This window comes from Ranitomeya variabilis, chromosome 3, assembly GCF_051348905.1.
Source record: "Ranitomeya variabilis isolate aRanVar5 chromosome 3, aRanVar5.hap1, whole genome shotgun sequence".
NCBI classification, from domain to species: domain Eukaryota; kingdom Metazoa; phylum Chordata; class Amphibia; order Anura; family Dendrobatidae; genus Ranitomeya; species Ranitomeya variabilis.
Genome location: NC_135234.1, coordinates 153217744 through 153240483, shown reverse-complemented (window position 1 = coordinate 153240483; position 22740 = coordinate 153217744). Strand labels below are relative to the sequence as shown.

Sequence of the window (22740 nt, the reverse complement as noted above, 5' to 3'; positions counted from 1 at the left end):
AAGTATCGGACGGTATCCCTGATGGTTCCCAGGGTCTGAAGGAGAGGAAACTCTCCTTCAGGCCCTGGGAACCATATTAATGTGTAAAATAAAGAATTAAAATAAAAAATATTGCTATACTCACCTCTCCGAGGCAGCCTGGACCTCACCGAGGGAACCGGCAGCGTTCTTTGCTTAAAATGCGCGCTTTTCCTTCCTTCCGTGACGTCACGGCTTCTGATTGGTCGCGTGCCGCCCATGTGGCCGCGACGCGACCAATCACAGCAAGCCGTGACGTAATTTTCAGGTCCTTCTAGGCATTCAGTATTTTAAAATTACGTTCCGGCTTTGTGATTGGTCGCGTCGCGGTCACATGGGCGACGCGACCAATCACAAGCCGTGACATCACGGGAGGCAGGAGACGCGCGTATTTTTAAAATTACGTCACGGCTTGTGATTGGTTGCGTGCCGCCCATGTGACCGCGACGCGACCAATCACAAAGCCGGAACGTAATTTTAAAATACTGAATGCCTAGAAGGACCTGAAAATTACGTCACGGCTTGCTGTGATTGGTCGCGTCGCGGCCACATGGGCGGCACGCGACCAATCAGAAGCCGTGACGTCACGGAAGGAAGGAAAAGCGCGCATTTTAAGCAAAGAACGCTGCCGGTTCCCTCGGTGAGGTCCAGGCTGCGTCGGAGAGGTGAGTATAGCAATATTTTTTATTTTAATTCTTTATTTTACACATTAATGTTGTATTTTACACATTAATGTTGTTTCGATACCGATACCCGATACCACAAAAGTATCGGATCTCGGTATCGGAATTCCGATACCCGCAAGTATCGGCCGATACCCGATACTTGCGGTATCGGAATGCTCAACACTACTGGTTTTTTTACAAAACTTATCACAAAGAGTTGACTACGCTCCAGACTGACTGACATAAACCTGAAAACTCAGTTACGAATAGCAACACCCTCAATACCACCTTACATTACATGCCCCACCAAAGAAAAGTAGTTCCAGCCATCACATCATGGCCAAGTATAGCAGGATGATTTTCAATTTAATGATTTTGCACAGTCCACAACTGATGTTATAAATATCCAAATAGCCCTTGCCAGAAAAAATGTTCCCCACCCCTGATATTAAACAAAAAATGTCACAGCAGGAGGATAATAACAGATTGAAAACACAAGTCAACTATAAACTTGCTTTTCTTATGCTGCCTAACTAACTGAAGCAATTTAATAATATGCATGCCACAAATGTTTATGACCATGGCAGAAATTTCTTTTTGTGACTTCTGTATTCTCATAAGCATATGTACTGTGCCTAATGTATTGAGGTGTGAATGCAAAGCATTTCACGACAGTTTCCTTGCTTAAAAGCTTTCATAAATTTGGGCTTATGAGTCTAAAAAAGACCTAGTGGCCAGTGTGAAAATTTCAATATTACGAATCTTATTTTATAAATAAAGATAATGATTATTTTTCAAAATACATGTAACACAAAAACTTGATTTAAACAATAAGTTATTTTCTGATGATAGCTTCCTTTTAAACATTTCCTTTTACTTACTTATTGCATGTGCCCCATTTTCATCACCATTCACAGTGGCTGCTCCATTCTTTGGTGTGATCTGTTGTTGTGCAGGAGCTGCGGACGCAGTGGTGACGGGTGCTGCACTTGGTGTACATGCTGTTGATGCAGCTTGCTGCTGTGCCAACTTCTCTCTGAAGGCTTGTTGCCTGGTTTGTACAACATCTGGCATCACGGCATCAATCAGAGACAGTGACTCTATCGGCCGACCATCAAAGACTGTTCCGTCCTAGACAAATTAATACATATATAGTTATGAGTGCCGCAAACTACTCTTCCCTGATCTCTGAATGCAAAATCTGAAAGTACAAGGATGAGTCAAGCATCTTTTACTTTCCGGTTATACTAAACCTTTTGTTGACCACACTGAGTTATCAGCGCCTTTTACTTAAGGTCACTGTCTCCCCAGTCACTGCTGTGCATGTGTTCATGTCAGTTCATGTGTGACTGCGGCGTGAGAAGCAATGGCTGCCCCACATATGATTTGCACAAAAGAAGGGCAGCATGTAGTCATTTGCTCTTTTTTGTGATCTGAGCATGTGTCTGCTGATATTTATTGAAAATTTTGAGCACAATATGGAGAAACTGCATATATGGAGAAACTGAAATCCAAGGCATTGTGTTGTTGCATGGCAAGGCACATCTGCCTACCACTGCCAATACTGTCTACACTCTCCCAAAACTTTGTTTTGAGGTGTGAATAATAATAATAATAATAATTTTTATTTATATAGCGCCAACATATTCCGCAGCGCTTTACAAATTATAGAGGGGACTTGTACAGACAATAGACATTACAGCATAACAGAAATCACAGTTCAAAACAGATACCAGGAGGAATGAGGGCCCTGCTCGCAAGCTTACAAACTATGAGGAAAAGGGGAGACACGAGAGGTGGATGGTAACAATTGCTTTAGTTATTTGGACCAGCCATAGTGTAAGGCTCGGGTGTTCATGTAAAGCTGCATGAACCAGTTAACTGCCTAAGTATGTAGCAGTACAGACATAGAGTGCTATTAACTGCATAAAGTGTATGAGAACATGATGAGAGGAACCTGAATTTTTTTATTTTTTTATTTTTGAATGGGCCACACAGGGATGGTTAGGTTAATGCATTGAGGCGGTAGGCCAGTCTAAACAAATGAGTTTTTAGTAGTGTTGAGCATTCCGATACTGCAAATATCGGATATCGGCCGATATTTGCTGTATCGGAATTCCGATACCGAGTTCCGATATTTTTGCGATATTGGAAATCGGAATCGGAAGTGTGCGGTGCGTAAGGTTCCCAGGGTCTGGAGGAGAGGAGACTCTCCTTCAGGCCCTGGGATCCATATTCATGTAAAAAATAAATAATAAATATAAAAAATATTGATATACTCACCTGTTATGACCTCAATGGCAGAGGGTCTCAGAAATAATTACTAAGTCTGCAAACACAAAAAACCAGCTCATAGGGCAGTGGTAACTGAGCTGACCATATATCTAATCCTAGCACCACAAATAGAAGCAGCCGGGGAACGTGCCTACGTTGGTTCTAGACGTCTCGCGCCAGCCGGAGAACTAACTAACCCTAGAAGGGAAAAGAAAGACCTTTCTTGCCTCCAGAGAAAAGACCCCAAAAGTTGGATACAAGCCCCCAACAAATAATAACGGTGAGGTAAGAGGAAAAGACAAACGTAAGAATGAGCTAGGTATTTAGCAAAGAGAGGCCCACTAGCTAAAAGCAGAATATAGTAAGATGACTTATATGGTCAGCAAAAACCCTATCAAAATATCCACGCTGGATATTCAAGAACCCCCGAACCGTCTAACGGCCCGGGGGGAGAACACCAGCCCCCTAGAGCTTCCAGCAAGGTCAGGAATCACATTTAGTACAAGCTGGACAAAAATAAAAGCAAAGCAAATAAACAAAAAACAAAGAAGCAGGACTTAGCTTAATTTTGCACGAACCAAGACCAGCAGACAGGAGCAAACAGAAAGGATCTGATTACAACGATGCCAGGCACTGGACTAAGGATCCAGGAAGTTTATATAGCAACACCCCTGGACTAACGACCCAGGTGGGTGCCAAACTGAGGAAAGACAATCCCAGAGTCATATCACTAGTAACCACAAGAGGGAGCCAAAAAGTCTAATTCACAACAGTACCCCCCCCTTAAGGAGGGGTCACCGAACCCTCACCAAGACCACCAGGGCGATCAGGATGAGCAGCGTGAAAGGCACGAACTAAATCGGCCGCATGCACATCAGAAGCAACCACCCAGGAATTATCCTCCTGACCATAGCCCTTCCACTTGACCAGATACTGAAGCCTCCGTCTGGAGAGACGAGAATCCAAGATCTTCTCCACCACGTACTCCAACTCGCCCTCAACCAACACCGGAGCAGGAGGCTCAACAGAAGGAACCATAGGTACAACGTACCGCCGCAACAGACCTATGGAACATGTTGTGAATGGCAAACGACACCGGAAGATCCAAGCGAAAGGACACAGGATTAAGGATTTCCAATATCTTGTAAGGACCGATGAAGCGAGGCTTAAATTTAGGAGAGGAGACCTTCATAGGAACAAATCGAGAAGACAGCCATACCAAATCCCCAACACGAAGTCGGGGACCCACACCGCGGCGGCGGTTGGCAAAACGCTGAGCCTTCTCCTGTGACAACTTTAAGTTGTCCACCACATGATTCCAGATCTGCTGCAACCTATCCACCACAGAATCTACCCCAGGACAGTCAGAAGGCTCCACATGTCCCGAGGAAAAACGAGGATGGAAACCAGAGTTGCAGAAAAATGGCGAAACCAAAGTAGCGGAACTAGCCCGATTATTAAGGGCAAACTCAGCCAACGGCAAGAAGGTCACCCAATCATCCTGATCTGCCGAAACAAAACACCTCAAATAAGCCTCCAGAGTCTGATTAGTTCGCTCCGTTTGTCCATTAGTCTGAGGATGAAAGGCAGACGAAAACGACAAATCAATGCCCATCCTAGCACAAAAGGATCGCCAGAACCTGGAAACAAACTGGGATCCTCTGTCAGACACAATATTCTCAGGAATGCTGTGTAAACGAACCACATTCTGAAAGAACACAGGAACCAGATCGGAAGAGGAAGGCAGCTTAGGCAAAGGCACCAAATGGACCATTTTAGAAAAGCGATCACATACCACCCAGATGACAGACATGCCCTGAGACACCGGGAGATCTGAAATGAAATCCATGGAAATGTGTGTCCAAGGCCTCTTCGGGACAGGCAAGGGCAAGAGCAACCCGCTGGCACGAGAACAGCAAGGCTTAGCTCGAGCACAAGTCCCACAGGACTGCACAAATGACTGCAGATCCCGTGACAAGGAAGGCCACCAAAAGGACCTAGCCACCAGATCTCTGGTGCCAAAAATTCCCGGATGCCCTGCCAACACCGAGGAATGAACCTCGGAAATGACTCTGCTGGTCCACTTATCAGGAACAAACAGTCTGTCAGGTGGACAAGGGTCAGGTCTACCAGCCTGAAATCTCTGCAACACACGTCGCAAATCAGGAGAAATGGCCGACAAGATAACTCCCTCTTTAAGAATACCAACTGGTTCTGCGACTCCAGGAGAGTCAGGCACAAAGCTCCTTGAAAGAGCATCAGCCTTCACATTCTTTGAACCTGGTAAATACGAGACCACAAAGTCAAAACGGGAGAAAAACAATGACCAGCGGGCCTGTCTAGGATTCAGGCGTTTAGCAGACTCGAGATACATCAAATTTTTGTGATCAGTCAAGACCACCACACGATGCTTAGCACCCTCGAGCCAATGACGCCACTCCTCAAATGCCCACTTCATGGCCAGCAACTCCCGATTGCCAACATCATAATTCCGCTCAGCAGGCGAAAACTTCCTAGAGAAGAAAGCACATGGTCTCATTACCGAGCAACCAGGGCCTCTCTGCGACAAAACGGCCCCTGCCCCAATCTCAGAAGCATCCACTTCGACCTGAAAGGGAAGTGAGACATCAGGCTGGCACAAAACAGGCGCCGAAGTAAACCGGCGCTTCAACTCTTGGAACGCCTCCACGGCTGCAGGAGCCCAGTTAGCAACATCAGAACCTTTCTTGGTCATATCTGTCAAAGGTTTAACAACGCTAGAAAAATTAGCGATAAAACGACGGTAGAAGTTAGCAAAACCCAAGAACTTCTGAAGACTCTTAACTGACGTGGGTTGAGTCCAATCATGAATAGCTCGGACCTTGACTGGGTCCATCTCCACAGCAGAAGGGGAAAAAATAAACCCCAAAAAGGGAACCTTCTGTACTCCAAAGAGACACTTTGAGCCCTTAACAAACAAAGCATTCTCACGCAAAACCTGAAACACCGTCCTGACCTGCTCCACATGTGAGTCCCAATCTTCAGAGAAAACCAGAATATCATCCAGATAAACAACCATAAATTTATCCAGATACTTCCGGAAAATATCATGCATAAAGGACTGAAACACTGAGGGAGCATTAGAGAGCCCAAAAGGCATCACCAAGTACTCAAAATGACCTTCGGGCGTATTAAATGCTGTCTTCCATTCGTCTCCTTGCTTAATGCGCACAAGGTTGTACGCACCACGAAGATCTATCTTGGTGAACCACTTGGCACCTTTAATCCGGGCAAACAAGTCTGACAACAGAGGCAAAGGATACTGAAATTTAACAGTGATTTTATTCAGAAGCCGATAGTCAATACAAGGTCTCAAAGATCCGTCCTTCTTAGCCACAAAAAAGAATCCCGTACCAAGAGGGGAAGAGGATGGACGGATATGCCCCTTCTCCAGAGACTATTACAACGATGCCAGGCACTGGACTAAGGATCCAGGAAGTTTATATAGCAACACCCCTGGACTAACGACCCAGGTGGGTGCCAAACTGAGGAAAGACAATCCCAGAGTCATATCACTAGTAACCACAAGAGGGAGCCAAAAAGTCTAATTCACAACACTCACCCCTCCGGCGGACCCTGGCTCTTAGCGGTGCCTCCGTTCCTAAGAATGCAGGGAGTGAAGGACCTTCGATGATGTCGCGGCTTGTGATTGGTCGCGTGAGCGGTCACATGAGCGGTCACGCGACCAATCACAAGCCGCGACGTCAACGAAGGTCCTTCACTCTGCATTCTTAGGAACGGAGGCAGACGCTTGGACCGGTGAGAACCGGGGCCGTTGGAGGGGTGAGTATATCAATATTTTTTATTTTTATTCTTTATTTTATACATGAACTAGATGGCAGCCCGATTCTAAAGAATCGGGAGTCTAGAATCCATATATACTTTATTTATTCAAATGTAAGAATAATACAATTAATAAATAATAGTAAGAAAGAACAAAAAATGGCTGCACTCACCAGCTCTTGACAATTCTTGACAGTACGGCACATTTCTGATTGGTCGCTCGTGGCAGGCGGCAACCAATCAGAAAAGTGCCGCGCACCACGAAGGCATATATCTTTGTCCACCCTGAGCGGGTGTAGGACGCTGGTGACGTCACTTATCTCCGGACATTATCTCCGGACAAAGCCACGGAAGTTGGCACAAATTGCCGGAAGTAGTATTCTAGGCAATTATATATTAGATTTTAATGTTATTAGTGTTTACCTTTGAACGTTTATATTGTATTGTCCTGTCACCAGCCATGTGTACGATTATCGGCCGAAAGCCTCTCTGGAACCAATAATCACCCCATGTAAAGGTATCTTTATAAGTTAAAGATTCAGAATACTATGACTTTTATCATATCCTGAACAGTCAAGTTTTTTATGAACCGTTAAGGTTTTCTGGTTGAAGTAAAAAAAACTCTGAGTGTTTACAGTTTGAAACCATAAAATGTTGAAAAATTATGTCATTCTTGAGTATATCACTCAATGGTGCTCATAAACGTGTCAAATTTGATCTATAATATACTTTAATATACGTTACTTTAATCTTTAATATACTTAAGAACAGGGCCCCAGACATCACACAGGGGGTCTGAAACACCGCACAGTGGTCCAAAATATCGCTGTGCTCTGCCTGGGGCCCCATATGCTGCCTGGGGCCCCTGTGCTCTGCCTGGGGCCCCATATGCTGCCTGGGGCCCCTGTGCTCTGCCTGGGGCCCCATGTTCTGCCTGGGGCCCCTGTGCTCTGCCTGGGGCCACTGTGCTCTGCCTGGGGCCCCATATGCTGCCTGGGGCCCCTGTGCTCTGCCTGGGGCCCCATATGCTGCCTGGGGCCCCTGTGCTCTGCCTGGGGCCCCTTAGGCTGCCTGGGGCCCCTGTGCTCTACCTGGGACCACTGTGCTCTGCCTGGGGCCCCATAGGCTGCCTGGGGCCCCTGTGCTCTGCCTGGGGCCCCTGTGCTCTGCCTGGGGCCCCATGTTCTGCCTGGGGCCACTGTGCTCTGCCTGGGGCCCCATAGGCTGCCTGGGGCCCCTGTGCTCTGCCTGGGACCACTGTGCTCTGCCTGGGGCCCCATATGCTGCCTGGGGCCCCTGTGCTCTGCCTGGGGCCACTGTGCTCTGCCTGGGGCCCCTGTGCTCTGCCTGGGGCCCCATGTTCTGCCTGGGGCCCCTGTGCTCTGCCTGGGGCCACTGTGCTCTGCCTGGGGCCCCATGTTCTGCCTGGGGCCACTGTGCTCTGCCTGGGGCCCCATAAGCTGCCTGGGGCCCCTGTGCTCTGCCTGGGACCACTGTGCTCTGCCTGGGGCCCCATATGCTGCCTGGGGCCCCTGTGCTCTGCCTGGGGCCACTGTGCTCTGCCTGGGGCCCCATATGCTGCCTGGGGCCACTGTGCTCTGCCTGGGGCCCCATATGCTGCCTGGGGCCCCTGTGCTCTGCCTGGGGCCCCATGTTCTGCCTGGGGCCCCTGTGCTCTGCCTGGGGCCCCTGTGCTCTGCCTGGGGCCCCATGTTCTGCCTGGGGCCCCTGTGCTCTGCCTGGGGCCCCATGTTCTGCCTGGGGCCCCTGTGCTCTGCCTGGGGCCACTGTGCTCTGCCTGGGGCCCCATATGCTGCCTGGGGCCCCTGTGCTCTGCCTGGGGCCCCATATGCTGCCTGGGGCCCCTGTGCTCTGCCTGGGGCCCCTGTGCTCTGCCTGGGGCCCCTGTGCTCTGCCTGGGGCCCCATGTTCTGCCTGGGGCCCCTGTGCTCTGCCTGGGGCCACTGTGCTCTGCCTGGGGCCCCATATGCTGCCTGGGGCCCCTGTGCTCTGCCTGGGGCCCCATATGCTGCCTGGGGCCCCTGTGCTCTGCCTGGGGCCACTGTGCTCTGCCTGGGGCCCCATAGGCTACCTGGGGCCCCTGTGCTCTGCCTGGGACCACTGTGCTCTGCCTGGGGCCACTGTGCTCTGCCTGGGGCCCCATAGGCTGCCTGGGGCCCCTGTGCTCTGCCTGAGGCCACTGTGCTCTGCCTGGGGCCCCATATGCTGCCTGGGGCCCCTGTGCTCTGCCTGGGGCCCCATATGCTGCCTGGGGCCCCTGTGCTCTGCCTGGGGCCCCTGTGCTCTGCCTGGGGCCCCTGTGCTCTGCCTGGGGCTCCATGTTCTGCCTGGGGCCCCTGTGCTCTGCCTGGGGCCACTGTGCTCTGCCTGGGGCCCCATATGCTGCCTGGGGCCCCTGTGCTCTGCCTGGGGCCCCATATGCTGCCTGGGGCCCCTGTGCACTGCCTGGGGCCACTGTGCTCTGCCTGGGGCCCCATAGGCTGCCTGGGGCCCCTGTGCTCTGCCTGGGACCACTGTGCTCTGCCTGGGGCCCCATATGCTGCCTGGGGCCCCTGTGCTCTGCCTGGGGCCACTGTGCTCTGCCTGGGGCCCCATATGCTGCCTGGGGCCCCTGTGCTCTGCCTGGGTGTAGGACACTGGTGACGTCACTTATCTCCGGACATTAGCTCCGGACATTAGCTCCGGACATTATCTCCGGACATTATCTCCGGACAAAGCCACGGAAGTTGGCACAAATTGCAGGAAGTAGTATTCTAGGCAATTATATATTAGATATGGATCTCAGGGCCTGAAGGAGAGCTTCCTCTCCTTCAGACCCTGGGAACCATTCCGATATTTTGTGTCCCATTGATATGCATTGGTATTGGGTATCGGTATCGGCGATTTCCGATATTTTTGGGATATCGGCCGATCCAATCTGATACCAATACCTTTGCATATCGGAAGGTATCGCACAACACTAGTTTTTAGGGCACGCTTAAAACTGTGGGGATTGGGGATTAATCATATTAACCTAGGTAATGCATTCCAAAGAATCGGCGCAGCACGTGTAAAGTCTTGGAGACGGGAATGGGAGGTTCTGATTATTGAGGATGCTAACCTGAGGTCATTAGCGGAGCGGAGGGCATGGGTAGGGTGGTAGACTGAGACCAGAGAGGAGATGTAGGGTGGTGCTGAGCCATGGAGTGCTTTGTGGATGAGGGTAGTAGTTTTGTACTGGATTCTGGAGTGGATGGGTAGCCAATGTAATGACTGGCACAAGGTAGAGGCATCGGTGTAGCAGTTGGTGAGGAATATGATTCTGGCAGCAGCATTCAGGACAGATTGGAGCGGGGGGAGTTTGGTAAGAGGGAGGCCGATTAGTAGAGAGTTACAATACTCCAGACGAGAATGAATAAGTGAGACAGTAAGAGTTTTTGCAGAGTCGAAAGTAAGAAAAGGGCAAATCCATCCTTCCTATAGTCTTGATCTTGTCCCATAGGACTATCACCGATTTAGTCTCCTCAGAGAAGCCCTACGAGGACAAAGATTCACGTTTGACGAAGAGTTGTGCATTTGTGGCTCATAGAGCAGCCTTAAATAATTTTTAATGATGGAATACGAAAGCTTGTTGACAGCTGAACAAAGTGTAATGAAAAGCAGGGAAGTTATGTAAAAAATCATGTATTTGTCTTTTCTGAAAATTGATAATAATAAATTCTACAGCCAGAGTGGAGATAACTTGCTAACTCGCCCTCGTAAATTAAATGTGGATTATCCAGTTGAGGCAATATCTTTTTGATAAAAGGGTCCCTCAACAATAGAGCTGTGACCTCCAGTAATATCTCTGAGTGTCAGGGTGAACAGCAAAAGGTCAATTCTCCTGCAGTGTCACCACACAGTGAATCAAGCATTTCATCATACAATGGCCTGTCCAGGTAATGTATGGATGTGCCAGATCCTCCAGTGCATGAAACACTTTGTAGCCATTCTCCATTTCAGTTATTAAAGGAATTGTTTCAAGACTAGATGTTACATTGTTCTATTAGATCTCACAAAATGTCACAATTTTACAATTGGAATAATTTTAAAAAGAAAATTGTCCAATCTCTATCTACAGTTCGTGCAAATCAGTACGCAAGACCCGATCCCTCCGACACATCGATAATCTCTGGCAACTGGGCAAGAGCCCTGTTAATCAAGTTTTACCTGACTGCATCCTTGGCTCTCCTTTAAATTAGCCAGCCTGATGCTCTATCATCGGTTTTGCGAATCGACTCACACAAATTTTATTCCTGTCTACAGCTATTGCTGCTATAAATAATGGCGACTTAATGGGGTTCACTGGTTTAAAGCTACAAGTCTGCAGACAGTCTATGTGACTGCAAATTTGTGAGTCCTCACACCGAAGAAACTGCATGTAATGAGGACTCTTCATTGCTGGCACTGGGAGAGGCGGTTACGTGACTGCAAATATGCAATATGTATTCTCATGGGCCACATTCCAACTAGATGGGTGCAGCCTTGTTTAGTGCCAGTGTATTGAGCAAAGCTGGAATTAGTCTAGTCGGAATGTGGCCAGGAGTATGGATATCACATACGCATGACCGCCTGCTCCCGACGCCGACACTGGAGAGTCCACACAGCGCGTTATGTGCATGACGTGTGGATTCACAAGTCTGCAGCTACACATGCTAATTAGCTCTGTCACCATGTAAATTGTAACCATAGAAGTGTTGGGAAATTGAACAAGAATAAACTAGAAAACCGTATGTATCAGAAGTATCAACAGGATTTTTGCAAGTGCTAGATTTATCAAGTTTTATTGCAGTTGTGATCTTTTTAATATTCTGTTGTAATATTTTATGAATACATTATATAGCTGTCTATTAAAACCATATGACAATACTCCATAATACACACTGACTAATAACAATAACAACAGACATAGTGATAGATTATTGGCCAAGTCAGGCCCTGTGCCTCGGCGCACGCCTGCTAGTTATTCCTCTAATATATATGCTTTCTGTGTTATTATAGGCTTTCTTGTAGAGAGGTGGAGGAAAATTGTATTACATAATTAAACCTTTCTCAGAGTTCTCTCCGCTAATGTCATGTTCCCCTATTTTTCTTTCTTCACTTTAGAAAGTAATTATAAAACTGTTATTATCAAAAAAGCAGCTGATAATTGTGGACAAAAGGCGGCTGATAAGAAAATTACTGTGCTCCAGTTGATAAGAAAACAGTATTCTTTCGCAAACATAAATTTTCCGCCCTTAAATCGTGATTATATCTTTCTCTATAAATTTAATTACATTAGTGATTTAGGAAAACAAAGTGCTCAGGTTTAAAAGATCTCGTTATTTAACCTTTTGAGTGCAGAACTGGATTATAGTAGCAAACACATGAAGAAAAAAAATCAGGTAAATTTGCACGTGCTTTTATAACGACCTCTATATTGGTTATCTATGATATTTGCAAAATTGTGAATTGTGGATGTTTTGCAGAAATTTGCTATTGCCTGTCTTACCACTTTGATACAAACATGCAAATCAGTTCACTCCCAGAAGAATAAATTCACTAGTGCAATCTACTGTCCCACAAAGTACATTTTACTTAATAGCACATTTCCCTGGCTTGTCATTAAAGGAATTTTTCCATGATCAAAGTGCATTTTAATTAATTGATCTTGGAATAATAATAAGTTTCACAATTGTATATTAAAAAAATGTTGCTGTGCTGAAATATTCTCATAAATGTGACCTTGCTATATGGTGGTATTTGCTGTGTTCCACCATACAGAGCTGCTGATGTTCATGGTCAGCATGTACCACAACTTCCTGACAGTGGAGGAAGCAAAAGTCACTTATGATAAGTGATTATACAGATGAATCAGCATGAGTTCACAGCTGCTGATTTGTAAAGGTATCACATTTCGCTGCCTGTTTTATCACAGGAATAAGTGTTTCTACAGTGTCACCAGTCCTGTGAACTCATCATAAAACAAGTCAGTGACGAATAAGCTCAGCAACTTCTGGAGCTCCTAAGTACTGACTTGATTTCTGATTTGATTTATCATGAGCTCAGAGGCAGGAAAAGGTCTTGCCTCAGAAAGCAGTAACTGCAAGCCTTTGCTGTCTCATCTGTATACTCATTTATCACAAGTGACTTATGCTATCCACCCGGCAAAGGAGCTATGGCGACTGAAGATGTGGACTGGTCACTTCTTGATCACCTCTACTGGACCAGGGTGTCATTGTCACAGACTGTCAAGGGACTGTGGGCACATAAAAAATTCCTCTAACTAGGGGTGCCCTAGTCTGTCCCTGTCCACTGGATTACTCCTGAAGGTGGAGACACAGAGTACCTATCTACAGTGATGGAAATAATTATTTGATCCCTTGCTGATTTGGTAAGTTTGCCCACTGACAAAGACATGAACAGTCTATAATTTTAAGGGTAGGTTAACTTTAATATTGAGAGATCGAATATCAAAAATAAAATCCCGAAAATCACAGTATATAAATTATTTATATTTATTTGCATTTTGCAGCGAGAAATAAGTATTTGATCCCTCTGGCAATTGTGTATCTAAGATTACGATTGTTGCAAGAGTTTTATGACTCCATCTGGAGTGGTCACCCTGGGATCAATGCTATGCAGAAAGTTATATGTAGACTCTTGGTAACCATTCATGTTTAACAATACAAAAGGTTTTGTAGCCACTTGTGAAGTTTGTGCATGTGCTAAAATTTGTCATAAATGGCTGGGGAATTGGCTACATTGCCTATTCCAGAAATACCGTGGAATCATTTGTCCATAGATTTAATTTTCTCCTTTGAAAATTGTATCCAATAGGGGGGTGCAGTTTGTCTCTAAATTCATTTTCCTCTGCTTACCATCCTGAAACCAATGTTCAGACTGAGAGGACAAATCAGTTGTTGGAGCAAATTTTAAGATGTTTCGTTGCAGATCAGAAGGACTGGTCCTCGTTCTTAACTCTTGCAGAGTTCACCTTTAACAGTCGGGTTTACCAGTATACTGGAATGCACCGTTTTTTCGTAATGGTTTTCATCCTCATTTTGGTGAGTTCTCGAGGCTGAGTTCTTGCTGTTATGAAGTAGAGGTTGCCATGCAGAAACTATCGTGGTATACTTGGCCCCCTCATCCCCATACTGGTATACATGGCCCCCTCATCCCCATCCTGGTATAAATGGTCCCCTCATCTCCATCCTGGCATACAAGACCCCCTCATCCCCATCCTGATATACATCATGGTCCCCTCAGTCTCATTCTGGTATACATGGCCGCCTCATCCCAATCCTGGTATACATGGCCCCCATCTTGCAGCACACATATATATAAACCATTCTCCTTATCTTCCCTCCGCTACAGTGCCTTGCGAAAGTATTCGGCTCCCTGGAACTTTTCAACCTTTTCCCACATTTCATGCTTTAAACATAAAGATACCAAATGTACATTTTTGGCGAAGAATCAACAACAAGTGGAACACAATTGTGAAGTTGAACGAAATTTATTGGTTATTTTAAATTTTTGTGGAAGATCAAAAACTGAAAAGTGGGGAGTGCAATATTATTCAGCCCATTTTACTTAATACTTTGTTGCGCCACCTTTTCCTGCGATTTCAGCTGCAAGTTGCTTGGGGAATGTCTTTATCAGTTTTGTATATCGAGAGACTGAAATTCTTGCCCATTCTTCCTTGGCAAACAGCTCGAGCTCAGTAAGGTTTGATGGAGATCGTTTGTGAACAGCAGTTTTCAGCTCTTTCCACAGATTCTCGATTGGATTGAGGTCTGTACTTTGATTTGGCCATTCTAACACCTGGATATGTTTATTTGTGAACCATTCCTTTGTAGATTTTGCTTTATGTTTGGGATCTTGTTGGAAGACAAATCTCCGTCCCAGTCTCAGGTCTTTTGCAGACTCCAACAGGTTTTCTTCAAGAATGATCCTGTATTTGGCTCCATCAATCTTCCCATCAATTTTAACCATCTTCCCTGTCCCTGCTGAAGAAAAGCAGGCCCAAACCATGATGCTGCAACCACCATGTTTGACAGTGGGGATGGTGTGTTCAGGGTGATGAGCTGTGTTGCCTTTACACCAAACATATCGTTTGGCATTGTTGCCAAAAAGTTCGATTTTGGTTTCATCTGACTTCCACATGTTTGGTGTGTCTCCCAGGTGGCTTGTTGCAAACGTTAAATGACACTTTTTATGGATATCTTTGAGAAATGGCTTTCTTCTTGCCACTTTTCCATAAAGGCCAGATTTGTGCAGTGTACGACTGATTGTTGTCCTATGGACAGACTGTTCCACCTCAGCTGTAGATCTCTGCAGTTCATCCAGAGTGATCATGGGCCACTTGGCTGCAGCTCTGATCAGTCTTCTTGTTTGAGATGAAAGTTTAGAGGGACGGCCGGGTCTTGGTAGATTTGCAGTGGTATGATACTCCTTCCATTTCAATATGATCGCTTGCACAGTGCTCCTGGGGATGTATAAAGTTTTGGAAACCATTTTGTATCCAAATCCAGCTTTAAACTTCTCCTCAACAGTATCACGGACCTGCCTGTTGTGTTCCTTGGTCTTCATGATGCTCTCTGTGCTTCAAACAGAACTCTGAGACTATCATAGAGCAGGTGCATTTATACAGAAACTTGATTACACACAGGTGGATTATATTTATCATCATTATGTATTTAGGACAATATTGGATCATTCAGAGATCCACAATGAACTTCTGGAGTGAGTTTGCTTTACTGAAAGTAAAGGGGCCGAATAATATTGCACGCCACACTTTTCAGTTTTTGAATTTCCACAAAAATTTTAAATAATTAATAAATTTCGCTCAACTTCACAATTGTGTTCCAATTGTTGTTGATTCTTCACCAAAAATTTACATTTGGTATCTTTATGTTTGAAGCATGATATGTGGGAAAAGGTTGAAAAGCTCCAGTGAGCCAAATACTTTTGCAAGGCACTGTACTTTGCAGCATCCTGTTCTGATGCCAGCAGCCAATTTCAGCTTGTAAGCAGCACATGGCAGTGATGTCATGCTTACATGCTGATGTCAGCTCCTGGAATTCTCACTGCTCCCCACGCCAGGGACTATAGGTACACTGTTAGCTGCAGCCACCGACTTCCTGCAGCAGCTGGGCGATCACGTGTGCCTACTATTAAAAAGAATGAATACTCACTGCTCTCCACTCTCATGGGCGTGGTGAGCTGTGAATATTCATTCTCTTTAATAGTGGGCACACGTGATCATGCAGCAGCTGTAGGAAGCCTGCGCCTGTGGCTAACAGTGTGTCCGCTATTAAGGAAGATGAATATTCATTGCTACACACACCCACAGTCCGGCCCACCTCTCGGTGCAAACTTCAGTACAAAGAGGTGGGAGGAACTATGGGCGTGGAGAGCAGTGAATATTCATTTTCTTCAACAGCAGCACAGGTTTTAACTGGAGTAGCTGGCTCCTGCCTCCTGTTACCCCATCTTGTGTGCCTGATGCACCCCCCACCTCTCCCTCTACAGCTACAGCAGGTGCATCCAGACTATAAGACACCCCCCTATTTTTCTCCAAATTTCTGGAGGAAAAATGTGCATCGTATAGTATGAAAAATATTGTATGTGCATTGTGACAAAGCTTTTTTTCGTTTTGCTTTAATTCTGCATAGGAAATCTAGACTTTATGTGGGACATGGTGCAATTCAGACAGAGTGACTTTGCGATTATACATTGTTTAATAAAATAAAGGGAGCACTTAAACAACACAATGTAATTCCAAGTCAATCACACTTTTGTGAAATCAACCTGTCCATTTATGAAGCAACATCGATTGTGAATCAATTTCTCCTCTTGTGCAAGGGGAACAGACAACAGGTGGAAATGATAGGCAATAAGCAAGACAACCCCTATAAAGGAGTGGTTCTGCAGGGGATGACCACAGACCATTTCTCTGTTCTCATCTATTTGGCTATTGTTTTAGTAATATTTGCATTTTGTCTTTGCCCTCACCCATAGAGGTACTGTACAGTAGCATGAGGTAATGTCTACAACCCACAGAGGTTGCTTAGGTAGGGCAACTCATTCAGGATGACACATCAATGCAAGCTTTGGCAAGAAAGATAGCTATATCTGTCAGAACAGTGTCCAGTGCATTGAGCAGAGACCAGGACACAGAGACGTGGAGGGGGCCATACGAGGGCAACAACCCCTCAGCAGGACCACTACTTTCTCCTTTGTGCAAGGAAGAACAGAAGGAGCAGTGCCAGAGCCCTGCAAAATTACCTACAGCAGGCCAATAACATCCATGTGTCTGTTAAAACTGTCAGAAACAAACACTATTGGGCTGGTATAAAGGCCCAATGTCCAAAAGTGGGTCTTGTGCTTACAGTCCAATACCGTGCAGGGCGATTGGGCATTGGCCCGAGAACACTAAGATTGGCAGATTCAACATTGGCTCCCTGTGCTCTTCATGTATTAGAGCAAGTTCACACAGAGCAAATGTGACAGGGTCTGGAGATGCCATGGAGAATGTTCGGCTGCCTGCAACATCCTCCATCATGACCAGTTTGGCAGTGGGTCAGGCCTCTATTTGCTAGCCAGAAGTACCCTGATTGCCATTAGGTATCAGGATGAGATCCTCAGACCCATTGTGAGACCATGTTCAGGTGCACTGGACCCTGGGTTCCTTCTGGTCCATGACAATGCTAGGCCTCATGTGGTTGAAGTGTGTCAGCAGTTCCTGCATGATGAAGGCATTAATGCTATGGACTGACCTGCCCATTCCCCAGACCTGAATCTAATCAAGCATATCTGGGACATCATGTTTCATTCCATCCACCAATGCCACATTGCACCACAGACTGTCTAGTAGTTGAATAATGATTTAATCTTGGTCTGGGATTAGATCCCTCAGAAGAACATCCACTGCTTCATCAGGAGCATGCCCAGGCTTTGTAGGGAGGTCATAGAGGCACGTGTAGGCCACACATACTACTGAGCTTCATTTCTTTGTCTTGAGGCATTCCCACTGAAGTTGGATCAGCCAGTAATTTTATTTTCCACCTTGATTTTAAGTATGATTCCAAATTCAGATCTCTGTGGGATATTAATTTTGTTTTGCCTTGATCATTTTTATGTATATTATTCTCAATGCATTCCACTATGTAATGAATAAAGACTTACAACTGGAGTATTTCATTCAGTGATATTCAGGATGTGGTATTTTAGTGTTCCCTTTATTTTTCTGTACAGTGTATTTCAGAGAACACTGAGTAAGCAATCAGTTATGTGACTCATACAATATAAATGGAATTTGCAATAACGCTCAAAGCATAATGCTGATCTACAGTTACGGGTCAACACGGCTGTACAGATAATCTCCATCCAAGATCTGTTATGAGAATAATGTGCCATGCTACAGGATATCCAATATCTGTTTGTGATGCAAAAAACATATTAAAATAAATTAGAGATTAATGATCTATTATATATAATGTAGAGAATGACTCTACACTGCAGGTCAGAAAATAGGTTTAAGAAACACTATCAAGCTTTTAACTACAAATCTCAAGCAATAATTCCATGAAAGATTTACAGTATCTTTTCCATTAGTACAATTTACACATGCATTAAAGGGAAGAGCTGTAGTTACAAAGTGGCCCCCTAAGGTATAGGAGGTTGAAAAATGGCCTGTTACAAATGTCCGCCCAGTATGACACATTTGTTTGCAGCCTGGTCTCTTATTTATTAGAAGGGGACTAGGGGTAATACCTATTTATATTTGTAAATGCCTTCTAAGTGGGCCTCAAAGTAAATGGAACTGTACCCAGTATTTCAAGATAGATGGGGAATAATGATGAGCGAACGTGCTTGGCACTGCTTGATACTCGACTGAGCATCGGGGTACTCAATCGAGTATCGAGCAGTGCCAAGCATCGCATGGTGGTTGAGTGCTTGGATTCCCATAAGAAGCTCATTAGAATCATCTGAACCTCATTGAAATGGGGTATCCCCCTGCCAGAAGTGCACGTACGAAGAGAGATCGTCATCTGGAAAAATGCTTGTGTTTGCCATTCACTTCTATTATGCTCGCTACTCAAGTTGAGCATATCCGAGTAGCCGAAGTTCTCGATTCAAGTGCCGAGCACTTCAGCATTTTCGTGCTAGATCAACACTTATTGGGAACTGTAGAGATTAAAGGGACCTGTTGTCAGGGCTGCCTGTCAGATTTATCTATCAACAATATTCATAAAACACAATTGTCGTCCTAAAAATTAATAACTGTAAAAAATATTTTCAACTTGAACCATTCTTCTCTAAAATTCTTTTGAAAATAAGACCCAAAATAGGAATTTCTGGATGATTTTAGGATCGTTTCTAGGCAAATTTGAAGCCCTCAGTGCCACTGCCAGTTCCAAAACCAAATTTTAGAAAGAACTTGATAAGGCTTAGATTAAGTAGCGTTTAGGTAAGAAACACATTGCTCAGAGTTATGTGCACTCTTTTTTCTCCTCATGTGCCATTATACATAATTTTATGCTGTTTGTCTCTACCACTTATATTTTTAAATAACCTGCTCTGAAGGCAGAGTTGGAGACATTTGGCTTTTGTGAGTTACCAGTAATGTGGATATCTCTTATTTTCTACCTTAAAGATGAATGACCTGAGTCGAGGATTGTTTTTTGCCGAATGAGCTGACGTTTTTGCTGTTACGATTTTGGGCTGAGTAATATTAATTGCTTTTTAAGCGAATTTTGGGAGAAAAATAAACAAATAAACAGCAATTCAGGAATATTTTTCATTTTATATTTTTACGCAGTTCGTATAAATGATCAGACAACTTTGCTCTTTGGGCTAGCATAATTGCAGTAATACCCGGATTCATAGACAATATATATATATATATATATATATATATATATATATATATATATATATACACAGTACAGACCAAAAGTTTGGACACACCTTCCCATTTAAAGATTTTTCTGTATTTTCATGGCTATGAAAATTGTACATTCACACTAAAGGCGTCAAAACTATGAATTAACACATGTGGAATTATATACTTAACAAAAAAGTGTGAAACAACTGAAATTATGTCATATTCTAGGTTCTTCAAAGTAGCCACCTTTTGCTTTGATGACTGCTTTGCACACTCTTGGCATTCTCTTGATGAGCTTCAAGAGGTTGTCACCGGGAATGGTTTTCACTTCACAGGTGTGCCCTGTCAGGTTTAATAAGTGGGATTTCTTGCCTTATAAATGGGGTTGGGACCATCAGCTGTGTTGTGCAGAAGTCTGGTGGATACACAGCTGATAGTCCTACTGAATAGACTGTTAGAATTTGTATTATTGCAAGAAAAAAGCAGCTAAGTAAAGAAAAACGAGTGGCCATCATTACTTTAAGAAATGAAGATCAGTAAGTCGGAAAAATTGGGCAAACTTTGAAAGTGTTCCCAAGTGCAGTGGCAAAAACCATCAAGCGCTACAAAGAAACTGGCTCACATGAGGACCGCCCCAGGAAAGGAAGACCAAGAGTCACCTCTGCTTCTGATGATAAGTTTATCAGAGTCACCAGCTTCAGAAATCACAGGTTAACAGCAGCTCAGATTAGACACCAGGTCAATGCCACACAGAGTTCTAGCAGCAGACACATCTCTACAACAACTGTTAAGAGGAGACTTTGTGCAGCAGGCCTTCATGGTAAAATAGCTGCTAGGAAACCACTGCTAAGGACAGGCAACAAGCAGAAGAGACTTGTTTGGGCTAAGGAATGGACACTAGACCAGTGGAAATCTGTGCTTTGGTTTGATGAGTCCAAATTTGAGATCTTTGGTTCCAACCACCGTGTCTTTGTGCGACGCAGAAAAGGTGAACAGATGGACTCTACATGCCTGGTTTCCACCGTGAAGCATGGAGGAGGTCTGATGGTGTGGGGGTGCTTTGCTGGTGACACTAGCGGGGATTTATTCAAAACTGAAGGCATACTGAACCAGCATGCCTACCACAGCATCTTGCAGCAGCATGGTATTCCATCCGGTTTGCGTTTAGTTGGACCATCATTTATTTTTCAACAGGACAATGACCCCAAACACACCTCCAGGGTGTGTAAGGGCTATTTTACCAAGAAGGAGAGTGATGGGGTGCTACGCCAGATGACCCGGCCTCCACAGTCACCAGACCTGAACCCAATCGAGATGGTTTGGGGTGAGCTGGACAGCAGAGTGAAGGCAAAAGGGCCAACAAGTGCTAAGCATCTCTGGGAACTCCTTCAAGATTGTTGGAAGACCATTCCTGGTGACTACCTCTTGAAGCTCATCAAGAGAAGGCCAAGAGTGTGCAAAGCAGTCATCAAAGCAAAAGGTGGCTACTTTGAAGAACCTAGAATATAAGACATAATTTCAGTTTTTTCACATTTTTTTGTTAAGTATATAATTCCACATGTGTTAATTCATAGTTTTGACGCCTTTAGTGTGAATGTACAATTTTCATAGCCATGAAAATACAGAAAAATCTTTAAATGAGAAGGTGTGTCCAAACGTTCGGTCTGTACGGTATATGTATATATATATATATACACTCACCGGCCACTTTATTAGGTACACCTGTCCAACTTCTTGTTAACACTTAATTTCTAATCAGCCAATCACATGGCGGCAACTCAGTGCATTTAGGCATGTAGACATGGTCAAGACAATCTCCTGCAGTTCAAACCGAGCATCAGTATGGGGAAGAAAGGTGATTTGAGTGCCTTTGAACGTGGCATGGTTGTTGGTGCCAGAAGGGCTGGTCTGAGTATTTCAGAAACTGCTGATCTACTGGGATTTTCACGCACAACCATCTCTAGGGTTTACAGAGAATGGTCTGAAAAAGAAAAAAAATCCAGTGAGCGGCAGTTCTGTGGGCGGAAATGCCTTGTTGATGCCAGAGGTCAGAGGAGAATGGGCAGACTGGTTCGAGCTGATAGAAAGGCAACAGTGACTCAAATCGCCACCCGTTACAACCAAGGTAGGCCTAAGAGCATCTCTGAACGCACAGTGCGTCGAACTTTGAGGCAGATGGGCTACAGCAGCAGAAGACCACACCGGGTACCACTCCTTTCAGCTAAGAACAGGAAACTGAGGCTACAATTTGTACAAGCTCATCGAAATTGGACAGTAGAAGATTGGAAAAACGTTGCTTGGTCTGATGAGTCTCGATTTCTGCTGCGACATTCGGATGGTAGGGTCAGAATTTGGCGTAAACAACATGAAAGCATGGATCCATCCTGCCTTGTATATAGCATCTTTGGGATGTGCAGCCGACAAATCTGCGGCAACTGTGTGATGCCATCATATCAATATGGACCAAAATCTCTGAGGAATGCTTCCAGCACCTTGTTGAATCTATGCCACGAAGAATTGAGGCAGTTCTGAAGGCAAAAGGGGGTCCAACCCGTTACTAGCATGGTGTACCTAATAAAGTGGCCGGTGAGTGTATATATATATATATATATATATATATATATATATATATATATATATATATATATATATATATATATATATATAAAGAAAAAACTTTTTGTTTCTCCAGCGATCAGTCCAATGGTAGAGTAAAATATACCTTTTATTTATCCATTAAAAAGTTAAAGATTTCTTCAGTAACAATATGGACTCCATAAGGGATTGAATGTATGCAATATTGTTACTGAAGAAATCTGGAACTTTTTAATGGATAAATAAAAGGTATATTTTACTCTACCATTGGACTGATCGCTGGAGAAGCAAAAAGTTTTTTCTTTACATGCGTGGATTTATCCCAATCTGCTTTCCGTGCGAACTGTAACCACAGGTTGGATATATTATGGGTTAGCTTTCTGGTCTCAGTGAGGCTCCTTAGGCCTGTGACGTCACACGCTGCCTGTCAGCGGCGGCCATTTTTTCCTAAGTGTA

The 22740-nt window shown here is 44.7% G+C and overlaps 1 protein-coding gene across 5 annotated transcripts in view; it reads right to left on the bottom strand.

The window, feature by feature from the left end:
• TBL1X (transducin beta like 1 X-linked) overlaps positions 1-22740 on the bottom strand; it is a 453077-nt gene that overhangs the window by 46334 nt on the left and 384003 nt on the right. For all 5 annotated transcript variants that reach the window (XM_077294734.1, XM_077294736.1, XM_077294737.1 and 2 more), the window contains exon 6: positions 1565-1814. In XM_077294734.1, coding sequence (XP_077150849.1) covers positions 1565-1814 — 250 coding nt within the window. The remainder of the gene's footprint in view (positions 1-1564; positions 1815-22740) is intronic.